Here is a 16,304-nt window from a genome sequence, read left to right as displayed (position 1 = left end):
GGTTAAGTCACTCCATCCCAAACCCAATACTCCCCTCTGCCAGACCTCCCCCATTATTCTTTGATTCCTTGTCTTTCTTTCCATGCAACACACTCACTCCCACTGGAAAGACTTTTAGGTAGTGGGACTCCAGGGTTTTTTAGCAGTGCTGCCATAAGGAGCATGCATGAGGAGATAACTGAGACTCAACATCTCTCCCTTGGGTAGGTGAAGAGCAAGACTTGGGTGCCAATGCTGGGCTTTGAGTGATTGGAGTTCTGTAACACCAATTTCAATCACTTATGGACATTTTATGGTGTATGATCACTACAATCACACTCTTATCCTTATGCTACCTTTATCCACTGTGCCCTCAAACCAATTTTACAGAAGGTGGGTGTTGGTCTGTCAATAAGAAAAATGTGTATATATATAATTTCAGGATGTTTAGTAAGGTGTTTGCATGCCTAAAATGTGATGATTCAAAATTAGTTTGTTGGGTTAATGATTGGATTGGATGATCTTGGAGGTGTTGTCCAACCTCAATGTTTCTGTGATTCTATTCTATTTATTACAGTGCTGATTTCTTTGGCAGATTTTGTAAATCTAGATATGGTGAAACTTTAAATTTGGTATATTTGTGATATTGTCTCTCAGACATATACTCAAACATATTTAATAAGCAGTTTCACAGCTGTAGGCTGTCTGGGATAAATCCTCAGGATCTGTGTGGTTCCTGTGCCACCCTTCCCAGTACATCTCTGGTACTGCTCTGAACTTGAGTGTACCACTGCTGAGCATGCCTTCCTAACAAAACTGTGGAACAAACAGACATGCAGGCAGATCTTCAGATCAGACAAATCTTCTGAATTATGGATCATTAGGGATTTCAAATTTTGAAGAGAATTTGGAAAATGTTCTATAAGGTTTGCCTAAGGAGCCATTTCCTAGTCCTCTTCATTTCCCAAGCATCCAGGTAGAAACTTGGACTGGGTAGCTGCTCACCAGCTTGTTCAGCAGCTGGGCTGGTTACCCAGGCTGTGCTGAGCTCACAGCTGTCACAGCTACACAGTTCTCAGCACCAGCTTGAGGATAACTTGGTTGCAGCCAGGTGAATCACAGCTCCAGCACTAACAGCAAGGGCAGGACAGCACTCACATTTAAGCATCATCATCATCATCACCACCATCATCATCATCCCCACTGCAGAGTCCTGTGACAAATGCTGTTTGTAACCAGCCAGTGAGAATGAGAGGACTCCACCTTGTTATTTTTCCCTATGCAGAAGGAACAAAGTGTTTATTTTCCTGCTGGTAGTCCTGCAGTTGCAGGCAGGCATCCAGTTATCAAGCTGGGCTCTTCCTATCACCTACCCTGTTGGCAAACAAAGCTGTGCATGTCAGATAGTGCCTCATTTTTTTAGAACTGTGCTGTTCCTGTGATGTCTCTGGATATCTCCAGATAATTTAAGCCCTGAGCTGTGTGAGACTGGAGAGTGAGGACTGTAGAAAAACAGTATAAGCAAATGAGCTGGTTAGCTTTTTGATAGTGTTTGAGAAGTTTCTGAGTGGCTCTGTAGAGCAGGTCTACCTCTGCTGACAAAAGACCAACCTCAAAATGTTTGGGAGTGTCTCTGGGATGAGGATAATTCTATTCCTGATGTTTGCTGTTCCCCATCAGCCAGCCCAGACAAATGAAATGCACTTGGGTTCACACAACCTCCCACTTCAGCTGCATGAAGTGTTTGTTCCTCTGCACTGGACTCTGGCATAGGCCATGCCTATCACTGCATCCATGGAAAATGCAGGAAATCCCTTGTGAAGTAGAGTTTCCACCTCATGTCTTCCCAACAAACATATTTCCCTAACTCAGTGTCCTCCTTTACGGGGATTTAAATTCAAGAATTGTTCTGCTTGAGGTTTTGCAAGGATTTGGCAAACACAAAAGCCAAGATGTGCTGGCTGTTTTCAAAGACCACGTGGATTGAGCAGCGATTAAAACCAAACTCTCTCCTTTTCAGCACAAGTTCTGGCCCTCTATCTGTGAGCTCCCATCTCGCTAGCATGCATTTATAAAAGAGCCCTAGAGAGAGAACAGTTGGGGCAAGAATTTGCCATATAGCAAAACCCTGCAGTGCTTTTGCACAAGGAACAAGAGCTTCCAAGGGAGTGGAAGCAGTTGCTGTGTTTGTGTTGACTGGCCATGGTTTCCCACTGCTGGGGGTTTCCAAAGCAAATGAAATGTTATTCATCAAGGCAGGCTCCCTCCCCAACTTTCAGTTGTTGAAAATACTACAAAGTAAGATGGAAAGAAACATGTAATCCTTCATCATCACAGTCAGGATTTACTTGTTTATTTAGATTCCCTGTCTGTTCCAAATGTTCTGCCAGAGAAAGCCCATCCAGACTCCAGGAGTGCTTGACACACATAGAAAAATTTCTAGATATATTTAGAAGATAAATGCAGCAGAATCCAGTCCTCACAGTGCAGCAGCAAGATGAAAGTCCCACATGCACAATAAAATATCTCAGGATGGTTTTGGTAGGGCAAAAAAAAAGCAGGAGGCACCTGAGGAGAAATTGATTTTGATGTGGATCTTCTAAATCAGAAACTTTTTGGCGGAGCTGTCCTTGAGCTCCAGATACCTTCTCTTTTGCTGCCTGGAAAATGTGTTCCAGGTAGAAAAAAATGGAACTTGGTGTCTTTGTGGTCAGTAAAAGCAGAGAGTTGTGTTCAGAGGGTGACTCCTCCCTCTGCCCTAGGAGGTGCAAATCAGCCCCTGGAAGGGTGTCTCTCCCTGCAGACACTGCAGGGAAAATGCAAAGAAGAGCCCAGACCTGAGCCTCGTTTTTAGCTGCTTAAGGGAAGGCAGCTGAATCCCATTCTGAGTGAGCTGTGGGTTGGGAACTGACCACTCAGCAGCCCCGGCTGGTGTTTGCCATCCCACTCCTGTTGCTGCACCTTCAAACAGGAAACCAGTGAGACCATAAACATACCCATGAGATAAGAGAGGTCTTTTGGGTCATCCCAGGATGAGGTTGTAGAAGATGAGCACTTGTCCAAAGATGTTTTGCAGATGTACCACCACCCAACCCAGTGGATTTGACAATGCCCTGTGAGCTGTTCTTCTAGTGATGCCTTGGGGGCAGCACCTTTGAAACCACCTGTGTTTTTTATTTCCTATCTAAGAGCCACTGGCATGAGTGAGCATCAAGAGCTTGATGTCTCTTCTGCGGGCAATATTGCAGTAAGTTGTATGGGGTAGAGTGGGAGGGGCAGTTTTCAGGCAATGACCCCCTAAATAATAACTTCTGTTAAAGTTATGGCATCATGGATGCTCCTAGAGGCTGCTGAGATATTGCCCTCTAGGGTTTTGTCTTAAACAAGCCAATATAGTGAGGTGTTTAAGACACCTCTGTTTTTGGAAAAGCAAAATAACCAGTTCTGCGTTTGGCAGGTGCTGTCCTTATTTCACATGTTGACATAAATAGCAAAGAGCAGGCTCTTATCAGAATCTGGGGTTTCTGAAGGGCTGCTAAGCTGAATCAAAACTAGAGTTTTCCAAAAGTGACACCCCTTGCCCCAAACTCCAGTTTAGTACCAGAATTAGGGGAGCCTTTCTCCATAAATTCGATGTAGCCTCAGTGCACTGGACAGACCTGACCAAACAGTTCATGAAAGTAGTTTTGAATCACTAGTATCATCAAGATCTACAATTTTGGGTCTTAACTAAATCCATAAGTGAAAGAGAGGATTTTACTTAAAAGGATATAAAAACAAAGTAAAAATCCCCCCCAAAAAAGCATTCGGCTTTGGAAAAGTTGTGAGGTGTTTTCTGCAAAGCCTGATTTAACCCTTGCTGTGATAACTTTTTGTGCAAAGCTCACCTGCTGCTGTCCCCACAGCTCATGTGCTCCTCGGTGCAGAAGGCCCTGTTTGAGGAGGAGGACAGGGTGAAGAAGCTGCAGCAGAAAGTGGCGGCGCTGGAGAAGCGCAACAAGCAGCTGCGAGATCGAGTGAAGAAAGTCAAGAGGTCCCTCCGGCAAGCCAGGAAAAACTCCAGGCACATGGAGCTGGTGAACAGAAAGCTCAGCGAGAAACTTTCCTCTGCAGGTGGTCAAATCCCCTATATTAACTCTTTGAAGCAGGAGAACTCCCATGGTACCTACCTGAAAGTATAATGCGAGGGTAAGTGCTCAGGCCATGGCAGTGGCGAGTTTTGTCTGCATTAGATCAGGGTCTGGCCCTCACGCCTTCTCTATGCTGTGCTTCAAACCTTGCATGGAAAATGAATCTGAACTTGCTTTAGACACAGTGCCAGATGAAACAGGGATGCCAGCTGGATTTGGCACGGCCCAAAGCCATGTTCTCAGTGGACACAGGGCCCGACAGTCGCCTGTGCTTCTCCTCCCTCTCCCACCTCCACCACCAGCTTTAGGTTGTCTTTGATGGAAGTGCCAGCCCAGACTTCTGGGCCATTGCAGGCACTTGACACAGAGCTCTTCCTGCCAGTTTACCTCCTCCTCATGGGCTGGGCAAGCCAGGCTTGGGATCTGGAGAGGAATGGGGTGGGAAGGATGAAGGCATGATGCTCTTCACTCCCTTATCACCCCCAGGCTCTCAGCCTTGCTTGAGCTTGACTGAAGTCTACATCCAGTGCCTGGGCATAGGCTCTGTCTGAGACTCAGACAGTTTGTGCCTCTCTTCAGCACAGAACATAGATGTGCCCAAACTGTCTTAACTGTCTTTGTTCCTATATATCTTTAAATATTCTAAATTGAATATATAACAACTTTTATTTTTCCAAGAGTGCCTCAAAGCTCTCAGTAACTCCCTCAGGTGCCTTTATCACTGGTCAGCCAACTGGGTTGGAAACCACATCATTTTGGGACTGTGTCTAAGACCTAATCCTGCAGTCAGGAGTGGACTTAGCCTATGAGTGGGTGTTGGATCAGGCCCAGCAGGCAATTTCAAATCCCATTCTCAAGCAGGTTTAAGTTGCAGTGTGGACAAAGCTTCAAGTTTTGTAGTCACTGAGGTATAATGGAGGTTGCTGGGCAGCCTCACTTAGTTACATTTACAACCTGTAGAGACCACATCAATATCAACTGGGCATTAAAAATTTAGGTAGTTTATATATGTATATATTTTAAAATCCTATAGAAAATATTTTTATTACACATTTGATATAGTCTAATTTCTTAAAATATGAAGTAAAACCTGTTTCTTGGTTATCTGGTAAAAAAGAAAAGACCATCATATCCTTTATTAGGTATTTACAAACTGACTTCTGCTCAAGCAGGGTGGGTTTAGGCCTCAGTATCCGTGGCTGATAATGTTAATATTTGAAACTATCCCTGCACTTGGAAAAGCCCATATCAGCTTTCAAATGGGAGCTTCAGTCCAAGCAGAACACAGAAGCTGACTCCTATTACCTTCCAGTTCTGCTCCTTTTGGAAATACTTTTTTTTTTCTTCTTCTTAAAATAATATTGGCATTTTTTAAGATTCTGACTCCTCCACAAGCTCCACTGGTTTCAAAGGCTCCACCTTCCACATCACCGCAATTTGAACTGTTTTCTGCTGGAGTCAGCAATGCTGTTTCCTGAGAGTAACTACAGAACTTAGGCTTCCCTAGAAGCCATCAAGAGATTTTAACTCCAAAATTTAAATCCATAGAAAAGTAACTACTTTTTATTGTTTTATTTTCTGACTTCTAAACTGCTGTTTAAACAAATGAACTGGGATAGGTATTAAAAGCTTGTGTTTTAATTTTTTGTTAAGAAAAATATTCCCTCTGGTATTCATTCATGTTTTATAAGTGTTTGTATAAAGCTGAGAAAGTATAATTAATATAGTTACACCTTTGTTATTCTTACAGATTTTCCAAACACAGTGTTGAATATCTTTTTCTTTTGGCTGGTATTTTGTTGCTTGACGAAAAAATTGGAATTTTATTCCTGTTTCCCCCTTTGTCTTCCTTAAAAAAAAAAAAAGTAAACCATTTTGTTCTCCTAAGTTTTGTGAGAATTTTGTTTATTCTGCAAAGAAAACAAAAAGAACCTCCCCAAATGCAAAGTCCAAATGCAACCCAAAATGCTCTCACTGGGTACAAAACCCAAAAAATGTTTCCTTGTGAGTTTTTTCCCTTTCATTCCTGCTTGGGTTTGGATCATTTCCAGAGATAAGGACCAGCAGTCAGATCAGGTCACAAGTGAACCCCCTCGACAAGTAACAGGGGATGTCAAACCTAAATAAAAATGCCATTAAAGTGTCAGCACTGATTGCCTGTTCCTGCTGGTGACGGTATCCAGAGAGTGACCAGGAAGGCTGCACATGCAGGAAGCACAAGAGGAATGAGGAATTTGGGTTCTGTCTACCCAGGCTGGTGCACGTCACACAGGGCCTGCCTGACACATGCTATAATTTTTAGACCCACTCCATAGCAATTTCAGGGACCAGCTCATCTGGAGACCTGCAGAAAGGGCAGAATTTCATGCAATTTCCAAGAGTAATGGGAACGCCTGATTATGTTCCTCTTGAAAAGCTGTGAGGGAGGGACTGAGATGCAGAAATGAAGAGGAGGTTGGCATAGCTGAGTGGGTTTACAAGAGATGGTGTAGAAACCCAAAAAACATCCTGGTAAAAAACAGAAAGACAAAAACCCCTCCTTTTTATTAGAAACAACACCAAATGTGTCAGCCCCCCTCGAAAAGTTCAAAGATGCTTTACAAATTAGTAACATCTGCTTTTTCAAAACATATCAGGAGCTTGAAGGCTGCCAGAACATCTGCAGGACCAGTGCTAGGGGTTTGCAGAGCAGCTGGACACAACTGGAGACAGGGATGGGATTTTTGGCATCTGTGCTCACTGTGGGGATGTTTTTGTGGACAAATAAATTTTTCCTGATGGATACAGAGGATGACAAGAAGTGAAAGAGCAAAATTAATAGTAACAGGACAGAGTAACTGTAAGAAGGACAGAAGAGAAACAGCAGAGGGGAAATTGTTCTCTTAGGATTGTCCCTTTTTAACCATCAACCCTTTTGTACTATTTCTGTCACAACTTCTGCAGGACTCGTGTGGCTCACCATAGTGTAAATGGATAATTCAGATGGTGATCTACACTCAAAAATACCTTGAGTTTTTAGACTTTTCAACTGAATTTTCTGGGGTTTTTTGAAAGTGGATGTTTATAGAACAAAGTGTACCAAATAAACTATTCTCATGAATCTACTATCATCCTGATTTAAAAACCCTACCTGAATATCTGGGGAAGAACCACAAAGTGAGGTAGGATTTATGGGGAGCAGACACTGTTAGTAGTTTCTTTGCTCCTTAACACCAAAACCATTGGGAAAAAAATTACTTCCTTATGTTTGAATAATAGTTTAGGGAAATAGCCATGTTATTCTATTTGGGTTTTGGCAGAAGGGGGTTTTGGAACCAAAGAGCACATCAGAGTTTCAGAGTTGTATCAGTGAAGCCTATTTCTAATACACAAAACCTCTCGCCAAGCTAGGTAATCTCCCATTAATGAGGGAAAGGAGCCCAAATTAATTTCTGAAAGTAGGAGAAAAAACATAGTGGCAAAACTGTAGAAAGCAGATAAAACTGAAAACATGTGTCATTCTTTCTTATAACAAATCCAAGGAATTGCAAGGAAATTTCATTTTCCTCCCTATTTAACCCCAATTATTTTCATTTAATCACAGACATGCACCTATTTCCCTCCAAACCAGCCTGCCTTGCGTGTGAAACATCGTTTCCAGCATGTGCTTGGGTTCAGGCATGTTCCTAATCCCCTCAAACAAACACAGCGAGCAGGACAGCACGTCCCAGCACATGTGGCACTGCTGGGAGGGCTCCCTGGCTCTGCAGGAAACCAGGGCAAGCCATCCCAACAGGATGTCTGGGAAGGCACAGCAGGGATTTGGTGGGGCAGGAGCAATGCTGTCTTTGTGAGGAGTCATCTTTTGGGGGATCAGGATTTGGCACAGATGATACCAAGCTGGGTGAGAGTTGGGAGTGTTGATTTGCTTGAGGGTGTCCCTGCAGTGGGAGCTGTGGAAACCCAGGGCATTGGGAATATTTCTCTGTCTGCTCTGGGGTGCCCTGACCCCCAGGGGAGCACTGACTTTGACCCTCATTCATGGAGAAAGTTTCCTAGACTTCAAGATAGACTGGAATCCACAAAAGTGTGAAATAGATTATAGAGAGTAGTGTAGGGGTATCACTTGGTGAGAAATTTAGGTTTTGGGATTTTTAGTGTGTTGTGGATGGAAGCAAGATGGGGGGCACAGGGTGTCATCCTGGATTTCTTCTTCGTGCTTCTTCTTCCTCCTCCTGCATGGTTTTGGGTGGCATTTTGTAATTGGGCAGAAAAGTCCACATTGCAGCCTCTTAGGGATCAGTTTTTGGGTTAAATGGGAAAATAATCTAGGTGTCAGTTCTTAATGGGAAAGTTTAATCTTAAAAGACCTTGTAACAGGAGATTGTTACATTTTGTGCCTTCTAATGAAAAGTTGCCCATCTCACGGTAGTGAGACTGTTTTACTGATAAGAAATAATAAACACCTGAGTCTGAACATGAATTACTATCTCAAGTGCCTTCAACCCAGATCCAGAGAAACTGACAACTGAAACCCCTGGCAATGAGCTGGGCAGGCTGGTTTGATGGGCTGAGGCCAATTGCATGAGATTAATCGAGGTGAAATCCTGCACTTCAATCACAGCAACCCCACACAGCACCACAGGCTGGGGGAAAAGCAGCTGGAAAGCTTCCCAGTGGAAAAGGACCTGGGAGTACCAGTCAACAGTGACTGAACATGAGCCAGAGAGGGCCCAGGTGGGCAAAAAGGCCAATGGCACCTGACTTGTACCAGTAACAGTGTGGCCAGCAGGATCAGGGTGGATTTGCCCCTGTACTGGCCACTGGTGAGGCCACACCTTGAACCCTGGGCTCAGTTTTGGGCCTCTCAATTGCAGAAAGACCTTGAGGTGCTGGAGTGTGTCCAGAGAAAGGAATGGAGCTGGGGAAGAGTCTGGAGCAGAAATTTAATGAGGAGAAGCTGAGGGAGCTGGGGGGCTCAGGGGACAACTCATGGTTCTTTACAATATCCAGAAGGGAGGCTGTACAAGGCTCTTCTTGCAGGCAACAAATGAGACTACCAGAGGAAACAGCCTCAAGTTGTGCCAGGGGAGGTTTGGCTTGGATATAAGGAAAAATTTTTTCACCACAATTATTGTCATACCCTGGAAGAGGCTGCCCAGGGAAATGGTACAGTCACTGTCACTGAGGGTGTTGATAAGATGTGTAGATGTGGTACTTGGGGACACAGTTTAGTGGTGAACAAGGCAGTGCTGGTTTAACTCTTGGGCTAAATGTTCTTAAGGGTCTTTTCCTACCTAAATTATTCAATGACTTTGTTGGTTTTCCATTAATTGGTTTGGTGGCATCACACCGCTCCTGAGGTGCCTGATGGTTTTTCCTGGTGAGGGTGTTCCAGCAATTGCTGGCTGCTTTGGTTAATGCTGATTGCATGCAATGGCATCTCCCCCTCTGGTTATCTGCCTATGGATAGTAATTTTTCTTTTTACTGAAATTTTCCACAACACAGAGCTATTTCTCAGAACAAATTTTAGGTGGTAAATAATTGTTTTGCAATGTTAAAATATAATCAGCAAAGTGGCATTTTCTTTGGCAATCTCCCACTTTGGAGTCATGACAAAATTTGGCAGAAGTCCCTTCTATGTACCCCTTGTCCCAAGAAAAATCAGCAGGAAGCCTTTGAAATGTGTTGAGTTTGCAATGCACACATGCTCAGCAAAGACTTTGTAGTGCTGCATAGCTAAAACCCAGCAAATGCACTAAATGAACCTTCCTGAACCTGTCCTTCCCTGGACAGCCTAGCTGCCATGGGTGGCAGCACAGACAGCCTTGACAGGACTGATAAAAGCAGATTTTTATTGCATCTTAATCTCCTGGATGCCTCTGTAGTGCCCAGGGGTTTGTGTATGTGCCAGGGGTGGTGCCATGAGGGTGAGGGTGCTCCAATAAGCTCAGAATAAGCTCAGAAAGGAGGAGTAGTTACAGGAGAGACACTGGAGTTGGGAGCACACAGGGCCAGAATTGCTCTTACAGAAGTGGCCACCAGTACCTGGATTGGAGACATGGAAAAGGTCCTGGAAAGGGACAGCCATTTGATATGCACTGTCCATCAAGAGTCTGTCTAAGGGAGCTCAAGGATCCCCCAGTGGACAGAGACAGCCTCTGTCACTTGTGTTTTGCATCAGCAGATGGACAGGAGCTGCACAGCTCCAGCTTTAGCTCCAGGAAAAGGACCAGGCTGGAGAGCAAGGGATAAGTGATTGCTTCTGTGCTGGGAGTGGCCCAGGCAAGCTGAGCTAGAGACACTGCTGACCTGGAGACATTGCTGACCTGGAGACACTGCTGACCTGGAGACACTGCTGACCTACAGACACTGCTGACCTGGAGACACTGCTGACCTGGAGACACTGCTGACCTAGAGACATTGCTGAGCTTGAGACTGCTGACCTAGAGACACTGCTGACCTACAGACATTGCTGATCTAGAGACACTGCTGACCTAGAGACACTGCTGACCTGGAGACAGTGCTGACTTACAGACATTGCTGACCTGGAGACAATGCTGACCTACAGACATTGCTGACCCACAGACACTGCTGACCTGGAGACACTGCTGACCTAGAGATATTGCTTTTGGGTGGCAACCTGGCAGCATGGTGAAGAGTAGAGGTTCGCTCAAGCCATTGCCATCAACACCCAGAGCACAAAAAGTGGCCTGGCTCCTTTTCTTCATTTCTACTTGCACTTACAGACTCTTGAGGTCTTTTCTGCAAGAAAGGCAGTCAAAAGGAAACCAGAAACCACATGGTTTTGGAGGGTCACCAGCTGCCAACATGCAGCCTATATATCACAGTCTGGGAACAAATGCAACAAAATACTTCATCCTTCCACTGACTACACTGGGTCCTTAAAATGCTCTAAGCAAGACTTTGCATCCACTCAAAGTCAAGCAAAGGCAGCAAGATGCATGTAAATCACTCAAACCACACAGCAGTTCTGTGGCAGGTCTGCATTATTGAATTCAGGGGCCCTTGATTTTGGCACCTGCTCCAGTTTCTAGAACTGTCACCTTCTTGAGTGGGGCAGGAGGGGAGGTGCCAGCACATCAGGGATGTAGAGCCTTGCAGAGTGTGGATCAGAGCAATCTGCGTTAGGTGCCAAAACTTGGATTGCTTATTTAGACAGGAAAGCAACTTCTCAACAAAAGGGAGGGGACAAGCATGGACATGCTCCTCTTGGCTGGAGCAAAGCCCAGAGAGGTCTCATCTCTTTTCTAGTGTCAAGAGCTTTTTTGACAGCCTTTGACTATTAAAAGGTTCTACACAGTGCCCATACATAATGTGAGTCCTTCCCCAGGACTGCCATGATCTGGGACTTATACACCCAGACTGCCCAGAAGGAGACAAACTGGGAAATCCATCCTGACAGAAACCATGAGGCCATGCATGGAGGAGGAGGAGCTCTTGGGCAGGTAAACCAGCAATCCAGGTGGAGTCTCAGGAAAGCTGGCCAGAGGGGCAAAACCACTTCTTTTAACCTCCATAGCCCAATTTCTTCATCCCTTTCCCACCCAGGAGGTAAGAGTGGGACTGATGGGCAGATGGGGTCACTGGTGGCTCGGGAAGAGATCAGAGGATCCTTGTGTGGAGATCTGCCAGGATCCACCAGGGAAGGGCTGGACCAACCAAGAAGGGAGGAGGAAAGTGCAGACCAGCAGGTTGTCCCAGAGGACATTTCTGTTCCACTTTCCCTGCCCAGAGAAAAGCAGAGAGCCTCCAAGGTCAAAGGCATTTATTTATCTGCCATGCCAGTAAACCATGAGATGCCTGATCTCTGCTCACCATCCAAGGACAAACACGTGGCCACATCAGAAGGGTGCTCGCTTGAACTCTTCCCATGCATCTCCATGGGAACAGGGCAACTGTTTTGCTTTCCTCTCTTTAATATTTCTCTTATGATTATTTCTGAAATACTCTGCTTGCTGGAGACTTGGCCTAAAGAGATAAGGAAGAGAAAATGTCACAGACTGTTGTCAATGAATTATTTTTCCCATTTCTCGATGCCAGGAAAAGCAGTTCTTGCTGTAGGAGAGCAGATCGTGGGTTATGCTGTCTTCAAATTTCTTATTCCAGAGATGTTAGAAAATGCAATATGCACCTATAAGTACAGTGTGTTAGTTGGAAGCTGGCAGCAATGAAAACCATTTCTTTAGTAAAAAGAATTTTTTAGTAAAAAAATTAAAAACTTGATATGTCTTTTCTTATCCACACATAGGTGATTCAGGCTCATTTCAGGATTACAATCTATTCTTTTTTACACATACAAAACATGTAGTTCCCCATGAACACAAGAAGAAGAGCTAACTCCTGCCTTAGGAAATGTACCTTATAATTGTGTCTGGAAGCAGCACTGCTCACCAGGAGAGCAGGGCAGTTGTGACTTTACAACATTTTCAGTAGCTGCATTGACACTGTTCAGGTTGAAAGTTTCTGTGCTGATGCTGGTCTTTGCCTCAGTGCATGGAAAATCTGGGAACTCTTTGCAACTGAAAAACATTTTCTTTTTCTCTAAATATTTCTGCTGATATCTAGTCTGTTACTTCTGTGGAAAACCCACAGCAATTAAGGCAGGTTACAAGAAATGGCTGAAAATTCTTCAGCTGCAGACAGTCAGCCAAATCTCCTTTTAACCACTGATCACTGGTGGTCCCCAGCACTGTACCATGGCTGGGTAGAACAGTGCAATGTGATGGTCCCAGTGCTTCCACTTGCTGGCAGCCTCTGCCAGAAATCACCATCTCTAGTTACATCCTGGTGTCACCTGGGAAGTCCATTCTCTAGCCACATATTTGATACCTCACCCTACAGAGACAAAAGCCATCATCAATCTGAAATTGTTCCAAGACAGAGTGCATGGTCGAAAAATAAGGAAGAAATTCTTTCCTGTGAGGTAAGTGGCACACAGGCACAGGCTGCCCAGAGAAGCTGTGGATTCCCCAACCCTGGAAGAGTTAAAGGCCAGGTTCAATGGGACTTTGAGCAACCTGGTCTAGTGGAAGGTGTCATTTCTCAGAGCAGGGGAACTGGAAGTGCAGTCAGAGCTGTGGCAGCCTGGGGACAGGTTTGGGGTTCCAGATCCAGCCCTGATGAATGGAGGGTGGTTGGTGCTGCACTTGGAGTGCCTGTAACACATCTTCGTTCTGTGCACTGACTCAGGGGCTAAGCAGGCTGCAGAAAGCAAATGTAATGACACTGTTTAATTAAAAGATAATGGAAGCTTTCCAGCCACATCGTTATGGCCCATGCAGAGACAAAATTCCCTGTTCTCCTAGAGGGATAAAATCAAATGCATTGTCACGCTGGGGATCAAGCTGATCTGAGCTTTGTATTCCTCATCTGCTCTATTCTTATTTCTCATTGCTTTTAATTGACTGCAGATTTTCTTTGGTTTTGCAAATTTAGTTTTGAAGCAGATTCTTAGTATTCTTTAAGGAACAGGCTCCAGGGGATATGAGCAGGGCTGGTGGGGGGCTTTGCACTGCTGGTAAGTAATGATATTTTCTCTGCAGCAGGAGCCAGGGTCAAGTGAGATGCGAAGTACAGTGTTCACTGATGAGCAGGGAGTGGGAGGAAGCAGCATATTTCCAGCCATAAAACAGGGGGACATTAAGAAGTTACAGGCAGCTTTGGCAACACAGAGCTCGTTAGCCCAGTGGGTAGAAAATGCATTGCAGATGCAGCAGTCTTGCTGGAAATCCAGAGGGGAAGAGGTGGAAAGGGACTGTTTCAGGCATCAGGAAGCTGCCAGTGGTGATGGAGGGCAGCCATGCCCATGCTCCTCATGAATGTCACAACACAAAATAGGGAGAAAATCATCATTCTCACGGGTAGTGCTGAGTCCTCTGCCCAAAATGTTCATCTGGGCACCAAACTGACAGCAAAGAAAATGGGACATGAGTCAAAACTCTGGAGACATGATGAAAGACCTCAAAACCTAAAGAGATTTCACAGCAGGAGGGATGCCAGCATGTGCTCTAGCCACTGGGCTGAAGTTCTCTTTTGGGATATAAGTAGGTTTTTAGGTCTTCTCCTAAATTACTTGCTTGCAAAGCTACAGGAAATCTGAGAAATGGGAACTGGAACCAGGTTTTGCTTCACATTTTACTGTTTTCTTTCTCTCATTCTTCTTCTGTAGGGATGTTTGCTGAGGTGCTAAGTTTTCTCTTTCTGAAAAGATATATTTGGAGGAAGAGCCAAGGACACTGCAGATTGATTTTCTGAGCTTTGCTCAGACTCCATAATACAAGTGGCAATTTAGTAGGATAAGCTCATTCCTTTTTTCACTTTTATGGATTTCATTAAGAAGTATGAACAGGCAAGAATTCCTCTAAGCAATCATATTACCAGCCTAATTTGCTAGACTTTCATTAAAACAATTAAAGATAGAATGATGCAATGACCCAGTTCAGGACCCAATTAAGACTGAATCAATAAATCAGTAGGTTTAAATCACCTCCATAAGGCCACAGATAATCAAAACAAGTTATGAGGCTGAAGCTGAACAGAATTACTGCATTACATCGCCATAGGAGAATTTAAAGAATTAAATGCTTTGCAGTTGAGGTGCTCAGCTCATCTCACTACAACCAGCTTAGTGGCAATGGGCACAACCTGGTACAGGTCCATCAGCTGCTGGGGACCATGGCCTGGGTGTCAGCACAACAGCCTGGCCAGGCCATCGATGGTAGGTATCCCTGGACACAAGGACTTCCAGGAATGGTGTCAGGACCCTGTCCATCTGTCCAGCCACATTTGGTGCTAAATCATCTCATCAGTCTGTCACCACGCTCTTTGCACAGGTAGAGTGAAGCGCCCAAGGTGTCCTGCTAACAAACTCAACCACAGCTGTTGGCTCTTTCCTGAAGGTCTCTGACTTTCTTCCAGAGGAATTGCTGTCAGTTCTTTCCATAGATTTCATGGGAACCATCAGTGAACTCAAGCACATGGTGCCCTCTACATACTGCAAATACCTAGAGAGGGAAGAAGTTCCTCAATTCAAGCCTCCAAGGTGACTCTCAGTGGACTCAGCAGTAAACTTGATGTTTGGTGGCAACAGACCCACACATTGGCTTCAGAATTCAGCCCTAGCTTGATCATAGATGAATTCCCTCTTTAGATATTGTGACCTAAAAGTAATTTAAATACATGGCAAAATCCTAGCATTTGAGTACTGACAAGGCACAGTAGAATAGTACCAAACCTTCAATTAATGTCATGTTTCCCTTTGCTTTAGTTTGATGGAGACACTGTAGTAATATAATATTGTATAATACAATACAGATAATAATATAATATAATATAATATAATATAATATAATATAATATAATATAATATAATATAATTAATATAACATAACATAACATAACATAACATAACATAACATAACATAACATAACATAATATAATATAATATTGCATTCCATTGTTTTGTATTACCATATAGTATAAATCCAAGTGTGTGATCATCATGTGCCTGTGTTCTATTTGTTAAGAACAGGAGCTAATCTGTCACCTCCCACTGAAGGTCATTAAGGGCTCACCATGACAATAATTTTGGTTTTTCTTTGTGGTGGAACAGGGCCCTGATCCACTTAGGTGCTACACTGAGCTGCACTGGGTCAAAGACTGGGGGGGGAAAAGTTTCATTTCAGATGCTACTTGAAGCATCTGAAATAGCAAATGCAAACTTGAAGATGTGATATGTGATTCTTAATATGGTTGGTACCTGCCCAGCTGGCCTGCAACAAAAAGAAGCATTAGTTTGAGATTTATTATGCATTTCTGGTCACTGTTAGACTGCAAGCTGAGGCACAGATGTGAACACAGCTCTTTCTTCTGCCCTAAAGAAAGAAAATGAAAAACATACAAGAGTCTATATGGCGCCAAAGAAAGCACAAAGTTCGTGAGCTTGATGGGAACAACAAATTGCCTCTCAGCTCTATTATTATTAATTTCCCTAAACAAAACACTTTCATGAAGAAGGTAAATGAATCATTAATTGACCATAGCTTTATCAGAATATTGAAATTACAAAAACAAAAACCCCAAAGATTAAAAAAGAAAAAAACCTTGAAATCAGGATAAGCAAACAAAGTTTGGAAGTCAGGAATTTATCCCAACATAATCCAGAAAGCCCAAACGCCAAACAATCTGGAAA

The 16,304-nt window shown here is 44.0% G+C and overlaps 1 protein-coding gene across 1 annotated transcript in view; it reads left to right on the top strand.

Annotated features, from left to right (window-relative positions):
* Positions 1-5,996, top strand: part of CCDC3 (coiled-coil domain containing 3) — a 34,622-nt gene extending 28,626 nt beyond the window's left edge. The window contains exon 3 of the mRNA XM_039730937.1: positions 3,885-5,996. Coding sequence (XP_039586871.1) covers positions 3,885-4,160 — 276 coding nt within the window. The 3' untranslated portion in view covers positions 4,161-5,996. The remainder of the gene's footprint in view (positions 1-3,884) is intronic.
* The last annotated feature ends 10,308 nt before the right edge of the window (positions 5,997-16,304 follow it).

The sequence above is a fragment of the Passer montanus genome, unplaced genomic scaffold, assembly GCF_014805655.1.
Source record: "Passer montanus isolate IOZ18808 unplaced genomic scaffold, ASM1480565v1 scaffold74, whole genome shotgun sequence".
NCBI lineage: Eukaryota > Metazoa > Chordata > Aves > Passeriformes > Passeridae > Passer > Passer montanus.
The sequence above is the reverse complement of the archived record's forward strand: the minus strand, read 5'-3'. Positions and strand labels throughout refer to the sequence as shown.